The sequence below is a fragment of the Stegodyphus dumicola genome, chromosome 4, assembly GCF_044657685.1.
Source record: "Stegodyphus dumicola isolate Sdum_Otavi_A_Nest chromosome 4, ASM4465768v1".
Lineage (NCBI taxonomy): Eukaryota > Metazoa > Arthropoda > Arachnida > Araneae > Eresidae > Stegodyphus > Stegodyphus dumicola.
Window position 1 is genome coordinate 233,588,339 of NC_140771.1, and position 25,946 is coordinate 233,614,284.

Here is a 25,946-nt window from a genome sequence, read left to right on the forward strand (position 1 = left end):
GAGATTACTGCTCTAGATGACTCCAGAACTCACAAAATTGCCGACTTTTTACCATGATGTAACTCGATTATCTTAAATGATAGAAATAGTATTCTAACTATTATTGGTCCTTGTTGCATTTCATGGATCAATTTATCTTTCTCTAGGTCATTGGTTCTCAACCTCTTATGTCCCATGCACCCTTTTTATCATTGCTAGTGATCATGCCTCCTTTTCAAAACTCGAAAAATAAATATACATTTTAAGTCTGAATTATTTTTAATATGTTTTATGAATTAAACAAAAAAGTTCAGAAAATATTGATAAACAACAAAATTTGAATAAAAGTAGTTTTTCATATTCACAGACTATGAATAATTATCAGCTAACTTAGGCTACCAGCATTACCCTTTGAAATTAAGAAATTCTCCCTTAGTAGAAAAACCCACACTGTAGAGCCTGATGTTTAATGACTGCAGTTATGTAACGGTAACTTCGGAGGCTTATGAGGAAATCTAATTTTGAGTGCTTAAGCTTGAAATTCTTTGACTAGTTGAATTTAAAGTTGAACCCTTCCACTATTATGAACAATAAAATAAAGGCTAGCCATGTTTTAAGGATGCATGATTCAAATGACTGAAAGATATGAATAATATTCTCTAAATTTATTTAAAAAATCTGATGTGGACAACATGACTTCCTTGTTTGCCCTACTAAACTATACATACTTTTTTTTTTCATTTAAATTTATTTCCTTGAATTTCAACAAAGATATATTTCTCTTTCAATTAATCTAGTTGACAAGGCAAAAATACGTAAAAATTCAAAGGATCTTCATTAAAAACTGTAAAATGTAGGAAAACACAAAGGCCCAAATACAGTTAAAAACAAATAAAAAATTTTTTAATAATTAACATTAGTTTCTACGCAAAAACAAGCAGTTCGGCTAGTGGGGCAAAAGACTGATTTTTTGGTGCACAAAATTGAAAGTTTACTTTTGGTCACTTTTGGCAAAGAAACACTATTTTTTTTAATTTTGTAATTTAAAAAATAAAAAAATGACTTAAATTTGTGAAGTAACTGCTTGAAAAACCATAATGCAACCACACAACTCAAGCAATTAAAATGAAATTCTAAAAAGAAAAAAAAATGACAAATTTGATTAAAAATTATAATATTAAGTAAAAATATATGCAATAAACAAAAAAGTTACTTTTTTCCCTGCTTGCACACAGTGAAAGGGACTACAAAAATTAGTTGCCATAAACTGAAAAGTTCACTAAATGAATTATTTCTTGACACGAAGTAAAAAAAAAAAGTACACCAGGATTAATTTCCAAATTACTAAAATTTCTTTTTTAGGGGGGTGGGGGACTTCAGTATACATATCTCCCTTCTCCTAAGGATGAGCTATTCGATTCAGATTCCGAGTATTTTCGAAAATTTGAGTCTAAATATATTTTTCATCATTTGTATCCTAATCTAAAAAAATTATTAAATGTTTAAGCAAAAAACTTGGGATATATTTAGTTTACTAATGTAATAAAAGTGCCTAATGAATGTGGCTGTTATCCTTTCAATAGTATCTAAGCTATCAGTATCACCTCATGATGGCTTTGGGCCCCCAGTAGAGCATCCAGGGAATTTTTAAGTAATCTATCTGTAGGGTGTGCTTTCTTGAAAATGAAGCTAAGCCTAGGATCGTTTCGGTAATTCTGGGTATTGTGCATTTCTACCAATTTGTGATATTGTATATAAATGTCAGAATGCACATGTTGTTGTGAAATTGTTAATCAGTTGAAATATTTAGCCAAGGTTGTTGAATATTGAAATATTAAATGAAATTTGAACTGTTTTACTCAAATATCTTTGCCAAATTACAGTACTGTTAGAACATGAAACATGGAAACTCAATTATGCTTTCTCCAATACGTATCTTCTGACTGCTAGCTAAGCATGCTACTAGCTACACAACAAGAATGCATATAAAGGTATGCAATAATTCCTTACATTCTTCTCCACTTAAAGAGTGGGTGAGAAGAGAACAAAATTAAGTCAATCAAATCCAAGTGATGAATTATCACACAACACATTTTGGTTGGGTACCACAGTAAAGCTATTTGAGTATTCTTTCAAAGCAAAAAACATGAAAAATCGACTTGTTTTTGCCAATATTTGAACCAAAAATTTTCCATTCGCCAGTCAGACATGCTATCAGTTACATCGCAGAGGAAATTTGATGACTGTTTCTAACATTAATCTTATGATTCAATAAATTTACTTATGCACTTCATTTTCCAAATTTCATCTAACTTTTTAATAAATTAGTTGTATTTTTAAAAATTCTTACACTAAAGGCATATTTCAACCTTTTGCTTTATTTAAAAGCTTTTAACATTTTTTTAAGTATTTAAGAATTTGATATTAAAAAAGTATTTTCAACATTCGGATTAGAGGAAATCCAAGACTTGACCTCTATTTTTTCCATACCTATGCATATTCACAATGCAGCAAGATTTGAGTTACATCATAGCATCACAACTGTAATTTTTTTTAAAAAAAGCATTCAAGGTTAGCAACATTGAAAAATGTGTGATACTGTCAGAATGAAATTTGCTTTCCCAATATCAATTTCATAATGAAAATTCCAATTAAAAGAATAAAACGAAATTTCATGAGCTACGAAAGAACTATTGTATTTTCTCATGCATGTTCTCATAGTATAATTTTTCTTGGGGTGTCTTGTTATTGGAAATTCTTTTGATATATTCATTATTTAACATAAGCTAGAGGATTCACTTAAAATCAAATGGAAATCAACATACAAATCATATTTTCCATCCTTAATTTTTTTTAAAGAAAAACAAGCTAGAAGCCTTCAGAGCGTAAAGGCAATTGTCATAGTCAAGCTAGATTAGTAAAATCCATTAACAAAACTTTCAGTATTAAAACAAGTGTAAAATTGAAGCAGAATTCTTGTGTACTTTGCCAATTACCACACATTTTAAATAAATGCGAGAAATTTCTTAAAATGAATACTGATGATGGAACTTCGTATGAAAAACAAACCTTTGTTTTAATTGTGCAAGACCAAATCATAGTGTTTCCTCATGCCAATTCACTACATCTTGCAGGGCATGTAAACAGAAACAACACACAATTCTTCACACATTTTGAGCAGATAAAAAAAACATTTATTTCACAGGGAATGCAAAGAATTCTAATTTCATTTTGCTTGCAACAGCTGTTATAAGAGTGCAGAATAGTCAAAGATGGTTTCTTGATTGCCGAGCTTTAATTGATAATGTTTCTCAAACATCTGTAATCACTGAATCATGCAATCGAGTAAGGCTTTCATTTCAAAAATCTGAACACACTATTCTAGGATGTGAAAACACTGTTGCTGTATGTTCTATGAAAGTAGTTAGTTTAAATTTTACTCATTTTAATAATGAGAACTTCTTTAATGTTGTACTAGTCAAAAAGCTGATGCCAGAATTTGATGTATCAGAATACATTTGGCCTCATCTAAAAGGATTACGACTGGCAGATGCTTCTTTTTACATAAGGAGAATTGGCATAATTCTGGGTGTAGATATATTCTTAAACTTAATTCAAATTGGAGAGATAGAGGGAAATCGAAACTAGCCACCTGCTCTAAATTAAAAATTGCATTGGCTCATCTCAGGAATGATGGCCGTTTACAAACGAATTTAGAATTCCTCAATCAGTTTTCAAGCTTTCGTAAACATTAAAAACTTGATGAAAAAATTCTGGGAACTCGGTCAGTTTCAGATGTGAGTATACTGAATGAAGAAGAGCAAGATGTCAAAGCATTTTATTTAAATCACACTAGTCAAAATTCTAATAGCAGATATGTTCTCAATCTTCCATTGAAGAATAAAGTTCTGTTGGGTGACTGAAGAAATTATTCTTTTTCTTGGACAGAAAACTTCAAAAGAATCCAGAAATTAAAAAATCCAGAAAATTAAAATTTAATATTTGCATTTCATGTGGGAATATCAAACTATGAATCATATGCAGATTATTCCAAATGTCGATTTTTCAAAATCACATTAGAGTTTTTCTATTTATCTCATTCTGGAGTTATTAGACATCAAAGAGGAAACTACCAAATTACAGGCTGTGTTTGATAGTTCTGCAAAGTCTGAATCAGGAATTTCTTTGAATGATATTCTCCATACAGGCCCAAAACTTCAAAGTGAATTGTTCAATATTCTATTAAAATTTAGAACTCACTGTATCGCACTCAATGGAGATATTAAAAAAAATGTTCCAATAAAGTCTAGTCAAAATGGTATTGAATTCCAGAGAATCATATAGAGAAAGACCTGAAGAACAGCATCAAGAAGTCCATTTTCTAACAGTTAACGTATGGACTATTTAGCTCTGTGTTTGGCCATTCGAACTTTAAAACAACTTGCCATAGAGAAACAAATAAGATTTTCAGAAGCTTCAAGAGTCCTATTGGAATATACCTATGTAGATGATGTTCTCACAGGAGCAAAGAATATTGAAGAAGCACCTGAATCTATAGTTAACCTCATTCAAAAATCGGAATTAAAGCTTGAATATGACTAAGACACAATAACACGCTGAACAAATATTAATTCACAAGTCAAACAACAAAAATCTGCGTTCTGTTTTCAAATTTTCACAGGACTAGTTTCGATGGTTTTACCGAACCACCATCCTCAGCTGCAAAAAGTGCAAATGAACGAGATAGAATATAATGATCAGAAAAGATAAGAAAGCCTGGACTGAAAATAAGCTAGCGGCGCCATCTGTTGATGAAACCAGAACTAAAACATAATTTATTTAAAGGCCGAAGGCAAAGATGAATTAGGATCGTTGACTAGAACAGAAAGATTTTTATGAATGTGAAATGCCTCTAGAAAATCCAATTCTCCAATGGAAGATGTTTTTTGAATAATTTTGACAGCAGAAAAATTGAAAGTGTGATTTTCGAACCAACAATGTTGCGCAACAGAAGACTTCTGTGTTTCCTTTTTTCTAACATATGCCTCATGTTCCTTGACGCGAAATTTTAAGGCTCTCTTAGTTTGGCCAATGTAAATTAAACCACACTGGCAAGGAATCCTATAAATACCCCAGGAATTCTTATCCGGAATGGGGTCCTTAAGTATGGAACTCAGAATTTTATCGATGGGAGAATAAACAACCCGAAAGTTAAATTTCTGCAAAATATGTCCAACTTTATAGCTAATTGATGGAAAGAAGGGAATGACAACAGAATTTTTATAATCTCCTAAAACAAGAGTGTGCCTTTTAGTGTGTTGAAATGAGAATTTTTTAACTGCTTGATTAATAATGTTGGGTGAAAAGCCCCTGTCAATAGCTATTGCTTTTAAATAATTTAGTTCTTCATCAAGGGCTAGTTTGGAGGAGCAAACTTGAAGAGCCCGGAAAACATAAGAATAAAATGAAGCTAACTTTTGTTTAGTCGGATGACATGATTTAAAGTGTAGTGGAAGGCAAACCGATGAAGGTTTACGGTAAACTGTAGTACTGAAGTTGGATGTGTTACGTGTGACCAGAATGTCGAGAAACGGAAGAGAATTGCAAGTCTCAAGTTCAAAAGTGAACTGAATAGCAGGATCAATAGAATTCATTGTTGAAAGAACTTTATTTAAATCATCTTTATTACCTTCAAACAGGGTAAAAGTATCGTCTACGTAGCGGAACCATGCCGGGAAGTTTAAAGTTTCAAACAATTTTGATTCATAATAATGCATGTAGATATCAGCCAGGATGGGACTGAGGGGGTTCCCATGGCTAATCCCTCAGTTTGCTTGTAATATTTATTTTGGGAAACAAAATGTGTTTGTTTCAAACAGAGTTGAGTGAGAGAAATTAGCTCATCAATTTCGATGCAAGAGAAATTAAATTCGCGAAGTCTGGTTTCTAGACATCTGAATAGATCCTCTACTGGAACATTGGTGAATAATGATTTTACATCAAAAGAAACCATGAGTAAATTTCTCGGAGAAATGTTTTTAACTTTTTTTACAAACTTTATTGAATTTTTTATGGTGTAAATGTTATTGTCTAATAGAGTTGAAAATCTAGAAACTAAATATTTAATTAATGGATACGAGGCAGTAGCTAAATTTGATACAATAGGGCGGAAAGGAATACCACTTTTATGAATTTTGGGAAGAGCATCATAATCTGGCACAATTCGCAACAGATGGGATAAGCGAATGTTTCAAGTTACTAGAAATGATTTGTGAAGATTTGATCGCAGTTTTTATTTTTGACAGGTCCGAAGGTGAAGGATCTTTAGGGATCGGATTATATGGTCCTTCGTTTAAGACTTTAATGACACCATCGATGTAAGTGTTCTTATCCATGACGACTATCTGGCCACCTTTGTAGGCCTTTGAAATGATAATATCCGGGTTAGAATGAATTTCGCGCATTGTAGCTCTTTCTTTCGCAGTTAGATTTGGTTTCAAAGGTTTATTATTGAATTTCATCGCTCATAAATCTAAATGTTCTGTCCTCAGACGCAGATTAGGAAGTCTAACCCGAATATATGCCGTATTGTGTTAGCCGGCACTTCCAAACATTATGTTAACGTTTAACTTTCCACTGCCGTCGATGTTATCACCGGACACAGTTTGGAGCCTGCACATCTGGACGAAGCCCTCTGCCCAGATGAATTTACATTTCAATTATTGAGGGAAATCTTTTCGGATGAGGGCAACACTGGCTCCAGTAGCGATGGTCATATTGCAAGGAACTCCGCTGATATGTCCCACAGTGAAGATTCAGTTACTCCCACCACTCACTGCAGGAATCTGAAGCGCTTTAAAATGGTGCTTATCAATAGCTGGCCATCTCCGCCCCACGACATGGCCGCTAATTTGTTTCCTACCTCGCTGCTAGGGTGCGGTCCTAACTTTCGTGGTCTGGGTTGTTCTGCAGCGCATGCCCGCTTCTGATGAGGTGCGGATGGAGGAGAGAATGGCGTGCGTGCAGCGGCAGTTCCTTTTCTCATCGGAATGTCATTATTGATGTGTTAAATAAAGTTTATATATTTTATACTTGTGTCTTGCCTCACCATGGAATCTCTACACTACTAAGAATGTTAAACTCAAGGCAATGCAAAGTGCATCTAAAGGGCGAAGTTCGCACGAAGATCTTAATACTCCGGAGTTTACTCTGAACTGAAAAACTAAGAGCAGGTGTTCTCTCCGGTCTTATATAGTTTTCACCCGGCCGTCGAGAAAGTTCTAGTACCTTCTATTTCTCGAAATTAGAAGGCATATAGGTGTTACAATTACATATAGGAATCAATTACAGTTATACAGGAACCAGACCCAAATGGTAGCCAACTTTGGAGATTTCTTGCCAAATTAATTGCCAGCTTGGTTATGTCTCGCCAATTTCGCGAGATTACCATTTACCTCACTTGCCCCTGTAATGTCATTTTTCTGAAAGAGCTACTTTACTTCAGAAATTTCCTGTTACATTAAGAAAAGTTACTACAATTTCACTAAAATAACTTAGATATATACAAAATTACATAATACAATATAATTATTATACGACATTGTGTAATTTTCATTAACATGAATTTTACCATAATATGTATTATAACTGATCACAATAATTTTACAATAAATAATTATAATAATAATACTATAATTAATAATTAATGCACATTAATATAGACTGAAAAAATTTCTTAATACATATTTATAATTATAACATAATAAATGGTTATTATAATTATTTAAATAATTACTATAATCCCATATACAACATTTCAACGTTCTATAGCTAACTATTTTTGAATTATGCGAGAAACATGCATACGCACATACAGATGTCATGACAAAATCCCTTCAGAATCCATTTTACAATCTGGTTGGAGAAAAAAAGCCTTTAATCTGTTCTTATGTACACACGTCTAGGGGGAAAAAAATGTCCAAATGAATTCTAGAGCGTTAAAAGTGGATATTTCGGTTGAAATATGATATGTGAAACCTTTTGCTATTACAATACTTCCTTTACTTCATGCAAGAAGAAAAATATTTTAGGTATAAAAACATTTTTTATCATATCATTTGTTATTTATATTTTTGACTGTTCCCAAGTCCACTTGGATGATTTTTTTTTTTTTTTTTTTTTTTTTTTTTTGCCTGACCTCTGTACGTAGAAGAGAATAAAGGACTCTCTTTACGAAAACGGATTCAGAAGGGATTTTTTGTGACATCTGTGGGTATCTCGCATAACTCAGAACAAATTAAGCCTAAAAGGTTGAAATTTTGTATATGGACTGCTATAACATCTAGTTGTGCACTTCCCTTTTTTATAGCAATCAGAAATACCAAACATATATATATATATATATATACAAACTCAACCAACTTTTATTTTCGCAATCGTTGGTCGTAGTCATATGCTTCCAAATATGGAAGTGTTTTAAATCACGTTTTGGCAATGCCAAAGTTAAAATAATAATAATTTTTGACAAATAACGAAATCTAACTCTCTCTCGGTTCCTATACTTTTATTTGAGAAAGTTTTATAATGTTTAAGGGAAAATGCAATTATAAGAAGTTTGGATCCAATATGATCAAAACTAATTAGGTTTTTTAATTCCAAAATTTTCAGTTTTTGATGTTATTTTCAACTTACCTTGGGGAGACTGGTTATTTAAGTTAGAATAATTCGAGGAAATAAGTTTAAATGAAGTGTAGTAAAAACTGTTTATAATGTAATAGACCGTACAAAGAAGTCATGTGGTGTCCAATATCAGACATTTTTTTAGCAGAGCCTTTATCTTTGCACTACAGAAGAAAACCAAAAACACAGTTAATTTTGGAAAATGAGCAGATGACATTATATAAGTGATACTGCAATGGGGAATATTAGGATGATTTTTACAGAGAAAGTTGTAAGTAGTCCAAGCCTTAAATGTCAATTGTTATTTCTTTAATCCATTGTACTATTTGGGAGAGCTTTCGATTTCTATATTCGATTCAAATCACTACTTCAATTAAGTCTTAATGATTTTTTAATTACACACATCTTTTATATTACAATATATATATAATTCGAGATTAATTTCAAATCGAAAGGGAGATTATCCCCCCTTCGTATCAAATTCTATCAAGAGAAACCGAAGGGCGATCCTAAATGTTAGTAATGTGTAATTTTGTATATGTGTTATGCAAATTGTTGCTCAGATTCTTTATTGTATATTGTTCTTTTTTCCTCCTGATTGCTTTTTGTTTTTACTAGTGGCACTAAGGCGTCGCACTTCGTATTTTGTTTCTCTTGTGTGTACATGTATTCTTCTGTGAAATAGTTGTTAAAAAATAGTCAATTATGTATGGATTAGTAATTAGGTACTTCAGGAAAAAATACGTATTTAACTATTAGCAATTATGAATTTAAACTCTTGCTCATTTAATTATTTAGCACATTCAGTTATATTTCTCATAATTCGAAACTTTTATCATGTTATTCGATGAGGGGTAGGGCTATGGCGCCCAGGCACCCTGGTGGTTAAGCACCGCAGTTCAATAAAAAAAAAAAAAAAAAACAGTGAGCAACTGCTCCCTTCCCCGTTCGTTTTTTGACACCTCGTTGCCACTGGCAGAAGCGAAACTTTCGCTCGAGTTGTAACATTTCTGCCACCTTTTGATTTTTGACAAAGTATGAAAAAATCAAAACAATTGTGAAATAAAAATTGAAATAAGATGAATTGATGAATAATAAAATTGAAATAAGATGAGTAATTTAAACCTTACCAAAATTAACAATTTTATCTAGGCGTAACAAATATCTTGAATATTTTACACTTACTTAATATTCTGAAAACATACATTCTTTAAACAACAGACAAAAAATTCTTTTCTGAAAAATACTAGTAAAGAGATTAGTTCACTAAACTGTAAAAATCAAATCGTAAACAAAATTTAAATTCAAAGAAAAGAATAAAAAAAATAGTGGTACTGAAAAGAAAATTAAACTAATTAGAGTTCTTTGGTTTCACAATTTTTCTGCTATATCTACTAAACTGAATGTTTTTATCAGAATTTTCAAGTTCACAGTCTTTAGTATCAATTACTAAATCATCCTTTTTACCAGTATTTCTCGAAGATGTGGATGATTCAGTAGTTTTAAGCTCGAAGATAGATTCTTTATTGTCTACCTCCATTGGAAATACTCTTTGAACTGGTCTTAACAGTTCAGCACTAGATGTTTTTACTTTCACCACTCTGATGTTGTCTTTTCCTGAGTATGTCTCGATTACACGACCCATGGACCAGTCTATTCTTTTACTTCTATCGTCCTCTATAAACATTAAATCATCTTTCTTGATGGTTCGCGAAAGTACGGCCTCTGGTCGATATACTAACATTCCAAAATATTAATTGCTAAATCTTTTACAAAATTCTATACGTAAATTTTGGTGGTATCGCCATTTTCTCGATAAGTTGGTTTTATCCAAACTGGCCAGATCGGAACACCTTCAGTTCGCACATCCTGAATAAACACAGATGGAGTGAGTGCTCATAAATCGGTGGAATCGTCTGACTCGTATGTTAATGGTATAGAGATGATATTTGCTTCTGCATCACATAAAATAGTTAACATTTCTTCATATGAAAGAAATGCTTTTCTCAGGAAAAAAATTCTCAATAATTTCTTAATCATCTGAACCAGTTTCTCCCACCAGCCGTCCCACCATGCTGCGGTTGGTGGATTTAACTTCCATTGAATTTTTGTCCATTTGTCGAAGAACTTCTGATAATTTGGTTCCAGTAAATTCCTTTCCCCTACAAAATTTGTGTCATTGTCGCTGTATAATACTCTAGGTCGTCTTCTTCTTGCTATGAATCTTCGGAATCCGAGAAAAAATTCATTAGTTTATAAGCTTTCTATTAATTCTAAATGAACCGCACGATAAAATCCACAGGTAAAAAGCAACATCCAAGCTTTTCTATTTTCCTTTAAATAAAATGGTCCTGCTGCATCAACACTCGTCACTCCAAATGCATAAGCATCTTTGACTCGATCTTCTGGGAGAAGACAAGGGACTGTATCAGGAACTTTCGCCGAATGTCTCTTGCAACGAACGCACTTCGATATGACTCTTTGTATTGTTTTTCTTCCTTTTATTATCCAAAATTTTTGACGAATACTGGTCAAAAGAACTTGAGTACCAGCATGTAAAAGTTGTAAATGGTAGCTTTATATCATTCTTTCTACTAATTCATGTTTCGATGGAAGTACAATGGGGCACCGGAAGTTTTCATCGTCATGTCTTCTAAAAATCTTCATTTTCAATCTTATAATCCCTTCTTCATCTCTGAAAGTAAAATGTCCCTTCAACTGCTCTTCAATAGGAAATGCATCTTGTTGAACGATCTTCACTAATTTCTTCTCAGCAATGTCCAATTCTTCAACACTCAGGGTTTTGCCATAATTTCTCCCTCCATGTCTACAATTATTTATGAATCTTAGAATCCAAGAAATCATTCTCACAATTTTAAAGTAACTTGAAAAGTAAATCAGCTACCATTTTTCAGCGGTGATATTAGCCAAAGTCGAAACAATGTTCTTTCGCTTTTCTCTCATGATTTCTTCTTCGTTAGTAATCACTTCACTAGTTGGCCACTCTTCATCGTTCTTCATAAGCCATTCTGGCCTTTGCCATCAGCGAGAGATCACAAATATCTTAACCGAACACCCTCGTGATGGTATATCTGCAGGATTCGAATTTGCTGGAATGTGACGCCATTCAGATTCCAATGACAATTTTCGTATCTCTTTTACTCTATTTGCGACAAATGGCGCACAATGGTCATCTGTTTGGATCCAAGAAAGAGCAGTACTCGAATCTGTCCAATAGTTCCTAGGAATGTTATCTAACTTCAGTGTTTGTAAAGCAAGAGCTGCGAGTCTGACCCCTATACAGCAGGTGAATAATTCTAGACTATTTATGGTCATTTTTCTTAATGGACTCACTCTACTCACGCTAGAAGAAAATAAACCGATACATTTTTCACTTGTTTCTTTTCTTAAATAAATAACACATCCATAGGCTTGTTTTCTTACGTCACAGAATGTATGAAGACTAAGATTTTCATTTCCATTTATATCTTAAGCCCTTGGACTTAACATTGGATAAAAGTGACAAATCATCAATCCACGAATAGAACTTTTTCCCAAAAGAGAAGTGTGCTCCCACCCTCTCAGGTCGAATGACGCAGACTCTAATATTTGTTTCGATTCCTCGATGAATCACGTAAGTATTTCTTCATCAGGAACAGATGTGATGCAATTATCTAGGTAAAATTATTCTTTTAAATTTCCCGCTGTTTCAGGATACTTAGACGAATTTAGATCAATGTGATGGCTTAATACAGCAGCCAATAAAACGGGACTGCAATTCAATCCAAAAACAACGCGTTTATGTCTAAAAACTCTAAGTTCCTCCTAGTCAAAGTCTTTCCACCATAAAAATCGTAAGAAATCTCGATCACTCTTATTCACTGATATTTCCAAAAAGCCTTTTTTATGTCTGAAATAACTCCTATTCTATTCTTGCGAAATCTTAAAATTGTAGGAATAATTTGTTCCAGCAAAATCTGGACCCTTTTCTAGGCAATCATTACGTGAGCGCGAATTTTTATCTTTATATGAAGCATCAAATACCGGTCGCAAATTTCGTGGTCGAAGTTTCTTTGAATACCCCTTTATGTGGTAAATAGTGACATTGATCATTCATTTCGTGTTCAGGGACTTCCTCTATAATTCCTTCATTTAACCAATCTGTGAACACATTTTCGTAATCCTCGAATTTGCCCTCTTGTATCCACCGGTGTGTCGTACTGTACGCTGTCAAGCAATATCGAAATTTTGACTTAAACAGTTCTTTTCTATCACCCAAGGCAACTAAACCTCATATCTTCCCTCTTTAAGTTTCGTTAAAATGATTCAATGAGGCAATTTCCATTTCCTTTCTGCATTTTGTTTCAACAGGGTCTCGAATACCCAATAAATCTAATTTCTAAAAATTTTCAATCTTCGATGTGTGAATTAATAAAGAAGTCACTGCGACGGCATGAGTCACATTTTCCTTATCTTCAATGTGATCAAACAGTTTTCCCATTAAAATCCAACCCATTTTGGTTTCCATTGTAACTAATGTTGAGTTCAAACGTTCAATTTCGTCCTTTACTAATTTCCAATAATAATCAGCTCCAATGAGCAAAGATACGTTGTTGTTATCTAAAGATTCGTGATCAACATCCGGTAAAATTAATCCCCTATCTTTTAACAACTCCTTAATATTTTCGGGTGGATAGTCTAGGTCAGCTTTTGATATCTCATCAGTCTCTAAAACCTCAATAATTAATTCCTAGTTATCAAAAATGTTTTTCATTTTTACTTCCACTCGCGCACAGTTCTGTTTGGTAGGCACTTTAAATCCCGAAAGTATGAATCATAATTTCTTCCCTTCCCACGACTTTTAATCCCAGTTGTTTAGACAGACGTTTCTGAAAATACAAGCGTTGACTATCGTTATCAAATAAACAACGAACTAATTTACTGCGTGAGCTACTTTTAAGTTCTACTGTCGCCGTCTGTAAAAAATATTTTATTCTTACCGATGCTAATGTGATTGCACGCTGAATTTTCTACACCTTTTGATTGCGATGTTTCAGGTTTTTTTCTCATTTTTGTAACAAAGGGTTGCATTATATTTTTTCTGGCAGTATACACGAGTTTTTCTCAGAGCAGTCTGACAATCTATGACCTTGAGCCAGACAAATATAACATCTACCTTGTAATCTCAGTACATTTCGCTTCTCATATACACTTTTCCCTATTATGTGTTATTTTTGCGAAAAATACAATTTTCTTCTTTTATGGGAGCTAATAATTCTGCCACCGACGAGGAGTTAACTTTAGAGTTAAACTTATTGTTTGTGTATTTAAAATTACTTTTGTGTTTGTCGAAGTGTTTATTCTTTCCGTTCAATGGAATGAATTTCGGTTCCGGTTTGTTAACTGTGTACGTTTGTTCACAGCATTCAATTTCTTTTTTCAAAAAAGCAATTAAACCTGTAACATCAGATTCCTCTTTTGGATCACGCTTTCGGTAATATTCGAGAATCAAATCATGAACAATAATTTCAATAATATCGGATTTAACAAGTGTCCGTACGAATCCGAAGTTAGTCCTAAATTACTTAAGCTTCGAATGAATAATCTTTTGGATATAGAACCACTTAAAAATTCTAACTGTTTTTGAGCAAATGATAAGCTCAAAAACAGTAGAATTTTTAAGTGGTTCTATATCCAAAAGATTATTCATATGTGATTTTATAATTTTTCTCTGGTTTTCCAAAGCGTTCTTTTAAAAGTTCTAAGCACGAATCGTAATTATGTCCGGTTAACTGGAATGCTTCAACGACATTATATGCTTGCCCTATCAATAAAGATTTCAAGTATACAAATTTTTTCAGTCTTGGTAAGCGCTTTATTCTGATCAATCGCAGCTTGAAAACCATTTTCCTGCATCTCCTGAAAATTTCGGAATATTTTACTTTGACAATTTCATAGCCGATGACGATACATTTATCTCAGAAACAGATGTGTTCAAAAAATTTGCATCTGATGCAAATTTTCATTACATTTATTCAATCTTATTTTAATTCTTAACCCTCTACTGCCCACCACAAGAAATTTCCAAACAAAAAATTATTTGTTAGTTAAAAAGAGTGTTATTTTAGATTAAATAAAACAAACATGGCGAAAAATTGTGAAAATGATAGCAAATATGCTACCATGGGCAGATTAGGGCACAAATCAAGTGATTTCCAAACACATTTTTTTTAGATTTGGTTTAGTTTATGTACAGTTATTTACAAATGATAAGCTCAAAAACAGTTTCTGTTCTTGTTAAAACAAAGATATTTTTACATTTCTCACATTTAACTTGAGTAAATATTCCTCTAGGGCATGTGGCATCTTTGCCTAATGAAATTATTACACTGGCCAGTGATGCACACCATCAGTTCTTTGATCCTAAAAGTAATAACTGAAAAACAAATATTTAAGGTTACAATATTTATATTTACAGCTATGATATATGCGTTCTTTACAGATGCTACAGAATAATGAATGGATCCTCTGTCTTCTTTTTTCAATTCCTTCTTTTTCTTTAATTTACATTTCATTAGCCTGTTTTCTCTCAAAGTCCCAACAAATCCTATATTTTTCTTGGATAATTCACATACTAATGGGATTCCAGAGAAAACGTTATCTGCAAAAGATAGTAGTTTTTGTTGGGTTATTTAGAATGCTGCATAACTGCACCACAACACTTGCTCCTAGACATAATGCATAGGCAATTTTATCTCAATAGTAACCTTCAGATTTTCCAGTGTAAACATCAAAATCGTAACAAATGCCTGATTGTCCACACCGGGTCAACATTTTTAAACCCGATGTGCTATGAGGTTTTTTAGGCATATATTGTTTTATATGGTTTGTTCCACGAAATGGAATCATTATTTCATCAATAGACTGCTTGGTCTCACCTGGAACGGATAGCATGTTTTCTCTAAGTCTAGACAACCATGGTCGCACTTTCCAGCATTTGTCACTTCTAACATCATCATCAATTCGTGAATTATCCACAATATGCAAAATCTTAAGATTTTTTCAAATCAGTTTCTAGACATTACTTCTGCAATTAGTTCATACTTTATTCCCTCTTCTCAATATCCTCTAATGTGAAGTTTACGGACTAATCCTATTCTGATAATCATTCATATTATTTCATTTGCCGTGACCATAAGAGAAGTTCTTGTTTGTTGAAAACTATACGAATTTGTTTGTTCAACCCACATTATAATAATTTTATCATATCTGTTGATATGACAATCTGAAAATATGCAAGAGCAGATGGAAGAGGCTCTGTAGGATCAGGTGGTGTGGTGTATTTAATTATGGCAAAGCACACGAGGGATATCTGCCTAAGGGATGTCTTCGTGGAGGACTTTCTAAGGGAAACTGGCTCGTATACACATTACACATGGGGAAAACCATGAAAACGCCCATGCAGTCAGCCCGTTCGCGGGATTCAAACCTCGGACCGAACTACCAGTAATCAGCGACTTTACCGCTCGGCCGCTGGTGGGCCTGTCGGATCAGGAAAGTTATCCTCATTCACGTATGCTAAGGCATCTTCTAGTTTTTTAAACACATTTCTTCTTCTTACTCTGTGAAAAAGAGGCCTGAAGTGCATTCTGAGGAGAGGGGGCATAGAAAAATCACGAAGCTAAGAGTATTTTGTTTGGAGAAACAAAACAAAAAAACCACTCTTGTTGCTTAGCACTGATTGAAAAAAAAATTATTTTTTACTTATCATTTAATATTTAATACCCCTTTTGAGCAATTACTGATATTTTTAATGCACATAGCTTTAATGGTTATTAAAAAAATTTAAGCAGTTCTGTCAATTTTTAGAAAATAACCCTTATTTTCTATATTAGTTATTTGTTCCATAATACATATTTAGTTTTTATGGCATTTTCTACCTCCTGAGAGACTACATATACTAGGTTATTCTGTAGTTTATATTTAAAATATTTGAAAATATTAAAATTAATTCAAATCCTTATTCTATTTTACACCATTCTGCAAAATTCCATATTTAAATTTTGTACTGAAAACTGGGAAAGGTAGATCAAGCACAAGATTTTTATATTCATTATATATATGTTAGCATAAAGTTTTTAACTAACACATAAATATTTTTGGGGGAGGTAATGTTAAGATCTAAAAGTAAAATACAAAAATCTTGAAAAATATTTTTTGAAAAAAAAAATATTTTATATACATACAGAATAAATATAAAATAAGCAGTAAATATAAAGATTTATTTCTTACATTTTCAAATAATTTTACAATCTTGATGAAAATTGAGTCACAGAATAGAAATTGTCTTTACTGTTCTTAATACATTTATACAAAATCTTATAGTCCAAAGGAAAAAAAAAAAAAAAAAAACCTATAAATATTCTGCAGTTATATACATTTTTTTAAAAATTCCTTTTAATGCATTTCATAACTTTGCATTAGAATCAGAAGAACCCATATCAGTTCCATCTTCTGTTGAATCAGCTAAATTATCTACATCAGAGTGAGAGTCAGATATAATTTCCTCAGTGCACTCAAAATGAGTTTCTTGGGTCGAATAATCATCATTTTCATTAGTACATAAATGAGAAGAGTTATTGGAAGTACACTTATTGTCTAAGTACAAATTATCTTCTGTCTTTAATACAGCTATCTGCGAGCTATCTGTTTCATGAATTATGTTATTTGATGTTGAAGTTGAAGGTGAACTTTGTCTGTCTTTACATGTACTATAATTAGAGACAATGACAGAGTCTTCAGGATTGGACTGTGTAACTTCAGAAGTACACATAGATGAAGATGACGATGATGTAAATTTATTTAAAGATATGTCACATTGGTCTGGAGCCAGAAACTGTGTTTCTGATGGTAATGTCATGAATGAATTTGAAGTCAAAGGTGCTTGCACTTCAAAACAGTTTGCATCTGTAAAAGTTGGGGAAGAAATAACTTTTATTTGTTCACTTACAGAAAATGGTGCTTCAAATGATGAAGATTGAACAGAATCATTTTCAAAATCTGCTCCATGAGAATACATACTCAGTTCTTCATTCTCAGAAGCAGCATGTGATATGCTTTGCATTGCTAGTACATTATCACATATATTCACTTCATATGATGATTCACAATTATCAGGTGATTTAGCTACAGCTTCATGTGATGAAAGTTGATAAAACTCATTTTCATTAAACCCATAATTTTTATAAAATGTTTGATTATTCAAAGAGATTTCTGAAACAGAACAAGATACTTTGTTTTCCCCAGGGGAGGATTCTAACAAATCATCCATTGTAACTGCATGAGATTCTGTTACTTCACACAAGGAAGAATTATTTTGCATTTCACAGGAAGCACTACTTTCATCACACTCATATACATCAGCTACAATTTCTACTTCATTTAGTGGTGAATTAGCAACATTTGCTTCAAAAATTACATCTGATGAACTCAAATCCCCTTCATTTTGAGAAGAATGAAGTTGAATTCTGTCCTCACTTTGGTCTAATTCTATAACTGATGCTGAGGATGTACCTTGTATTAATACTTTCGCTTCATTAGATGAACCAATTACATTGAATGATGATAATCTATCCTCATGTAATTCTGTGATTTCATTTTTTTCCGCATATGATGATCCACAAGGAAGACACTGAAGTGAATTTGAATTAGATGTGATACTGCTACATGATGCCTCCTGATTATCAATTGATGCTGCTGTGTCATGAGATAAGTCATTTGGCCTACTTGATTCTCTACATAATTTGCCTTGTATCACTATGTTTCCTTCAACAACAGAACATTGTCCACTTCCATCAACTGATGACATGTCTAATGCAGAATAATGAGTATCGCAAGGTGATGAAGACACTTCACTTTCAGTATTTTCAACTTGTGAAATAGTTTTATAATTAGCAGGATATTTTAACATACCAGCTGAAGATTCTGTGACATTACCATGATTTTCAGAATTACTTGCAACTGGAGTGTTTCTGTTATTTGATACTACATCTTGTGCAGAAGAAGATTCACATATTTCACTAATGTCTAAATTACTAGTCAAAACACTTTCTTCAGCAGAACTAACCTGCTCTGAATTTAAAGAAGAATCCTTTAGTGTTACACATCCTGAGACACTGGAGATGCTGGTTGATGACTGCACAAAATCTCGTTGAGAGGATTCTGTGATATCAGATGGTAAAGTATGAGCTTTACTGGTAGATGAATGTGTATTAACAATTTCAGAGGACTGACTAACTTGATGCTGACTATTATTCTGCTCATCCAAAATACTATCTCTGGGAATTTGTTCAAAAGAGCCAGAAACTTCTGAATCTGGATATTCATTTACTTGATCTTTTAATGGATCTGTTCCAGCTTGAATACTTTTGTTATCTTGATTATCAAGCTCATTTGAGTACCCAATAGCTTCATTAAATGACTCAGAATATCCATCTGTTGCTTCTATACTGCTTGATGAGGATTCAACAGCCTGTCCTGGTGATGAACGCTGACTCTTTTTTCTAACAAAGTTATTACCCTCGTGGATTAATGAATTTCTGAAGTCACTTGCTGATGATACTATGACTTCTAATAAAGATGGTCTAGAACCTGGAATTTGCTTTTCAGCTCTAGAAGATGACACGATTTTAGATGGTACTGACTGCTGCTCAGAGAGCTGATTTACATCTGAATGATCCAAATTGTCTTGCAATATCACCGGCCCAGAAGACTGAGATTCAGAAATGTTAAGTTTTTGATTTTGATCATCATTCTTATTGGATGCATTAGATATACACTTTAAAGCTTCTATGTGTCTGTGGACATCTTTAACATCTTGCTCTTCTGTAACTGAATTTATATTTTCAGCAAGCTCCTTTTTTTGAGCTAATGGGCATGCTACAGTTGATGATTCTACTAATTCAGGTCCAGAAAAATCATCCTGAAAACTGTGGGCAGTGCTGCTTGATGTCCCAGGTTCATCAATAGAAAATGACTTATTTAATGCAGATGAGGATTCTAATGCATTTACTCGATCATTTAAAAGTGTTAAATGTGTATGTTCTAAATCATCTGAAGACTGAACACCATTAAATTCTATTGGTTGTGAGACTTCATCATTTGTTTCTGAAGCTATCAGACATGCAGATGAATTCTCATTATTTAAAGTCTCTGTATTTTCTTCTTGCTTTTGAGGACTATCTTTTGCACAAGATTGTGTAACTTCTGAATTCAGTAGTGATACTGATAAATAATTATGTGAAGAGTTCGAGAAAACAGATGATGAGTAAATCGAATCTATATAACTAGAACTCAAACTATCAACAGATGAAGAAACATTTACAGAATCAAGGACATTAGATGAATCTAGGGATAAATTGTTGTTTCCTCCAACAGATGCAATATCATCATTTATAGTTTGGCTTTCTGATTGAGAAATATTACAATTTTCTGTTTCATTCATCAACAAAGTGGTTTCTGCATTTGATAACGAATCACACACCTTAAGTAACTGTTCAGATTCATTAGTCAAAACTTTTGTATCTCTAATAGATGAGGTACATTCATCAGGAAATGAAACAACAGGATTAGAAACATGCACATCTTCAGAAGATTCACATATATCCCTTGCTAGTCCACTGGTGATATTAGTTCCATCTTGTCCTGACATATCACATTCATTTGTATTATTCTCTTTATCCAAAGAAAAAGTTTTTAATCTTTTGTCATACTTTATCGATTGGCTTATTTCATTTGTAGAGCTTTTACACTCAGATTTTAAATTTAAAGATGTATGTGTGCCCGGAAAGAATTCAACATCTTCAGATGATCCACAGATTTCCTTTACACCACTTTTTACTTGATTTAAATGTTGTTCTAAGGAAGTATCTAATGATCTCTGACCATACACTTCACATTCACTAGAATCTCCTATATCTGTACTGATCAATTTTGATGAATGTGGAAGAGAGTTATCTCTAAATTGAGATCTGTCTGATTGAGAAACTTCACCTGTTAAATCTTTATTTCTATGTTTATCATTCCAAATATCATCAGATATATCGTCTGACGATTCACATTCCATTTCTTTTTCATATTCATTAGATGAATGTGATGTGGATGCTATGTCTATTTTACTTGCGGTAATGTTATCATCATTAGTTTCAAATAATTCTTGCTCACGACTAAGAGATTGACTAACTTCACAATTATTTCCAACTTCTCCACTAGCTTTTTCTCTTGCTTTAAGGCCTAAAACACCAGAATTTTTCCCTTTATTAATTCTTTCTTCAGATACAATAGATTGGCTGACTTCACAAAGTGGTCTTTTTTGTATTTTTTTGCCTTCAGAAGACATACTTGAATCTTGTATAGATCTCTTACTCTGGAATACTTCACATTCATTTGTATTTGTTTTATCATCAGATGATGTACCAGTTTTTGATGTTAGATCATTTTCACAACTGGATGATTGGCTTACTTCGCATGGATTTGGCATATTATTTGCATTTACACGCAGAGAATCTGAAAATATGTTTTCTGAAGAAATATATGAATTATCAGCACAATTGTTTCCAGCATCAGAACTTTCTGAATGATCACTTCTTGAAAACACTTCACACTCACTAGAGTTACCTGCAAGTTTTAAATTTTCTTGTTTTAAAGAATTTGAATCAAGACTGTCTGACTTGAATGATTGGCTAACTTCACATAATGTATCTTTAGACGCACTTCCCTTAGTACTAGCAATGTTTTTAGAATCTGAGGATATATTTGTATGAAAGTAATCAGTTTCACTTGCTACATTATTTGAAGCACTAGCTATGCTATTAACAGATTGACTACATTCATTAAATTCTCTTTTGTTTTCATTTTCAGTTAATAAGTTTTCAATTTTATCAGACTGGGTAACTTCACAAGAAGTACTTAAATTTCCATTTTCTGATGAAGAAGCTGGTATCGTTTCTTCATTAAGACTACGGTTTTTGATGTCACATGATGAGACACATGGATCAACAATTGTTTCTCTTGAAAATGTAAATGATGAATCTGATGACTGACTGCAAACCATTCCTTCTTTCTGTAGAGATTTCTTAATACCTTTTATTGAACCTTTAAACTTTTGAGTTTCACATTCTTTATCAGACTGGCTGACTTCAACCAAAGAACATCCAAATTTTGCATCTTGCATTCTAAGTTCTTTGGGAGATGGATAAAAATTTTCTGCTCCATTATCCAAAGAATTCTTAACAGATGCTTCACATTCATTAGTATTTTCAGTACTTTTTGGAGACATTTTTTCTGAATTATTAGATTGAGTTACTTCGCAAGATGAAACTTTAGCAGCATTTGTATTTTCTGTCTTATTTCTCCCTAACATTTTGCTTTTTTCAAAGACTTCACTTTCTGTACTAGAAGCACAAGGATCTGCCACAGTATGAGATATGCTATCACATGATTCTAAAACAGACTGAGATTGTTCATGAGTTTCCCATTCCTGCAAATCTTTTCCATCTGGATCATAATCAGTAGCAGATTGACTGACTTCACATGAAGTTACTTTGTCTGTTAAAGCCTGATTTGTACTATGATTTTTCCTTTCCTTCAGAATTGATGATGATGCTTTATTCCTTTCATTTTTGACTTGTTTCAGTTCAGATGACTGACATGGATTTAGTACATCTTGAGAATGAGTAGAATATTTCATATCTGCAGAAGAAGTGCATTTTTCATATCTTTCTTCAAGAATAACTTCATTGTTTACACATGGCATATGTTCAACAACTTTATCTGTAGATGACTGTACTAACTGATTCACATTATCTTCAGCATCAGTATTCAAAACTGGTGTTTGATTAACTTGTTCATCTATAATATTAAACGAATTACCCCCATCATCAGAATTTGAAGATATCTGATTGATTAAATCAACTGTTTTATGGCTTAGCTTTTTAGAACTTCTGGGCTTACCTATACTATGATCTTTATTCAAGTTTGCAGATTTTTGAAATGAAACACGAGAGGCGAAATCGTTCGATGAAACTACAACAGACTTAGAAGGAGGTTTCCCTTCTTGAAATACTGAAATATCAGATTTGTTTGGAATATCAGTGCCTTTGATCTTTTCAGATGAATACTTTCCGCCATTCTTATGAGTAAATGATGCTTTAAACACCTTTTTCTTTCTCTTATCTGTAGAGTTAGCATTTTTACTACTAGTTACTTTTTCCATTATCATCTGCACTGTTTTCTTAACTTCAGAATTAATAACATCAGAATCCATCTCAATATACTTTCTCTTTTTATTTATTTTACCTTTATTGGTTTCCTTTTCAGAAGAAACATTTTTTACAAGCTCTGAACTTTCAGCTTCATTTACAATATTATTTTTTGCTAATTCCACTTTGGAAAAGTTCATGTCAGAATTTTCATCCTCAAACCTTTCTAAATTATTATTAGATGAAATTGTATCAACCATTTCTGTAATTAAAGCAGTTATATTAGAATCACATTCTGAATCCTCTTGAACTGATTGCTTCTCTAACATCTGTTCATTTCTTGATGCAATTTCTGAACTCGCCACAGCATCTAAATCCATTCTGTGCAAATTTTGCAGTTCCGCTGAGGACTGCACACTTACACTCCTAATATCATTTTGCAAAGAGCTTAAATTTTCCTTTATGGCTTGTGTCATATTATCAGGATGCTTCAAACTTGTTAATTTTTGATGATGTTCAGCTGCAATCACTGAATTCTGCATTGGAGCATTAGTCAATTCAACAGGTGTTGGTTCATTAGTTCTCAAGCTTTTCTGAAATAATATATACAAAAAAGGGAATTATACTAAACAATATCTGATTGATATACATGATACATTAATTCACAGATTTGAAGAACCTTCAGCAAGGTAAATCTTAAAGTTTAAATAGGCAAAGTGTTACAATTTTTGACAAAATTACCAATAACAGCATGTTATGAATACATGCAGCACAATATCTGAAAATATTTTTTTAAAATATAGTAATACATTCATATAAAAAGAACAAAATAAACCATTTTAAAGAACAATCTTTTTAATACATAATTTATTGTGTATCATATTTTATACACTGATGATGCAAATTTTATCATTTATGATACTGATTTGCAATTTTTACTATATCAAATGCTGTTTCTGGTTGCCATTTACATGAAATCATAATTTCAATCACTCTTTCTGACTGCTGCTGATGAATAGTCACATCATTTCTTGAGCAATTTTTTTGTTGCCACTAAATTACTAACCTACACAACTGGTCAAAGTTTGCAACTACAAATTGCATTAGTTTTGCAGTTTGTGCACTATAAAGTATTTTGATGTTCTAATGTTTTTGAAATTTAAACAATAACATAACATTATGGATGCCAAAAATGGAATGAAATTTATATATATATAATAAGTTTCCTGATGTCAGATATGAAGACAATAAGGTATATGTGATAGTAAAACAGACAGTGGAATAATGAAGCAATGTAAATGAGAAAATGTAAGATAAATAATCTGATAGCAAATCAAAAGCTGATAAAAATGAAAAGATACTCAAAACATTAGGTAAACAAAATACTTCCCCCCCCCCCCGCAAAAAAGACTTATTAGTAACTCTCTCAAGTATCAAATATTTCCAAATCATCTTCAAAACATTTAGTGAAACTGCTTATGCTGTTTAATGGAGATTAATAGGTAGAGATAATTACAAATGGAATTAAGTGATATAATGTTCAAACATGCAACAGATATAAAGATTAAAAGATATAACAGTGTATCTAGAATATAATACTTAATATGACTTATACTATACTTACAATGACTTTTAAAAAAATAAATAAAAAATCTACCCCTAAATATTTTGGTGCAAACATTAGGGGGAAACAATTACTAATCAACAGATCCCGTAAATACGAGGGTTGGAACTTTAATAGTGGCAACTATTTATTTACAAGGAATACAAAAGTGATTCATGTCACCATGTTTTACAGTCCTTCAATATAGTCGCCAGCATTGTGTACAACCCGTTTCCAACGATTTGGAAGTCGCAGAATACCTGTAGCAGCGCCTGTTTTATTGATAGTTTGAATGGACCGGTCTACTGCCGCAAGAACCTCAGGAACAGTTTGGAAGCGAGTGCCATGAAGTGGTTCTTTCATCTTAGGAATTAAGTCATAGTCACAAGGGCTTAGATCTGGGGAGTATGGTGGATGGTAAAGCACTTCCCAGCCCCATCGCTTGAACAATTCAGTCACAGCTTGCGCTGCATGCGGCCGAGCATTGTCATGCAAAATGAGAGGAGCATTCTGCAGAAAGTGTCGCCGTTTTTTTCTCAAAGCTGGTCGGAGATTGTGCTCCAAAATAATACTGCACAGTGACGGTCTGCTGTGGGGGAACGGTATGCATTAGAATGACACCATCACAGTCGTACATGAGAATCACCATAACTTTCACACTGCTGGGGTTCTAATGAAATTTCGAATGTCGTAGTGACCCGTGATGATGTCATTCGTTCGATTGGCGTTTCAGTTCTGGCTGGTACGATCGGGCCCAAGTCTCATCCAGAGTAATGATACGGCGTAAAAAAGCATCTCCTTCGCGCTCATATAGCTCCAGGTGAGTTTGGGCAGCATCGTATCTTAGCCATTTCTGCATTTCCGTCAACTGATGTGGAACCCATCGTGAAGCAATTTTTCTCATGGACAGGCGTTCCTTCAGAATGTGCAGCACAGTCGTATGCGCTAATCCTTTTTCTCTGGCCAGTTGACAAATCGTTTGGCAGCGATCTCTGTCCATTAGTGCGACAACAGCTTGCACGTCTGCATCGCTGACACTCGGACAACCTGGCTGCAGCATGTCTGCCACGTTTTGGCTTCCTTCATTGAATGCTTTTACCCATCTTGCTACGGTTCTGTAAGGCAATGCAGATTCCCCGCAAGCCTCTTGAAGCCTTTGATGACACTGTCATGCTGTACGACCTCTGGCACATTCAATTTTTATCCAACATCGTTGTTCTTGTTTTGAAAACATCCTGACAACACTTACTTTAGACCATGAGCTAATACAAGGATCCGTGATGCAAAAGCAAAGTTTAAAGTTGTAAAATTAAACTTTTAGCAAAAGTAGCAATAGAAGCTCCCTAAGGTTATATATTGTACAGATATTGAAGACAAAATTTTTAAACTTATCCAATTTATTAACAATATATAAAAATAAAAACACA

The 25,946-nt window shown here is 33.1% G+C and overlaps 1 protein-coding gene across 3 annotated transcripts in view; it reads right to left on the minus strand.

Annotated features, from left to right (window-relative positions):
• Positions 1-16,923: 16,923 nt before the first annotated feature.
• The window catches only part of LOC118195602 (uncharacterized), a 47,922-nt gene continuing 38,899 nt past the window's right edge, over positions 16,924-25,946 (minus strand). For all 3 annotated transcript variants that reach the window (XM_085816069.1, XM_085816070.1, XM_085816071.1), the window contains one exon: positions 16,924-23,509. In XM_085816069.1, coding sequence (XP_085672195.1) covers positions 17,126-23,509 — 6,384 coding nt within the window. In that variant the 3' untranslated portion in view covers positions 16,924-17,125. The remainder of the gene's footprint in view (positions 23,510-25,946) is intronic.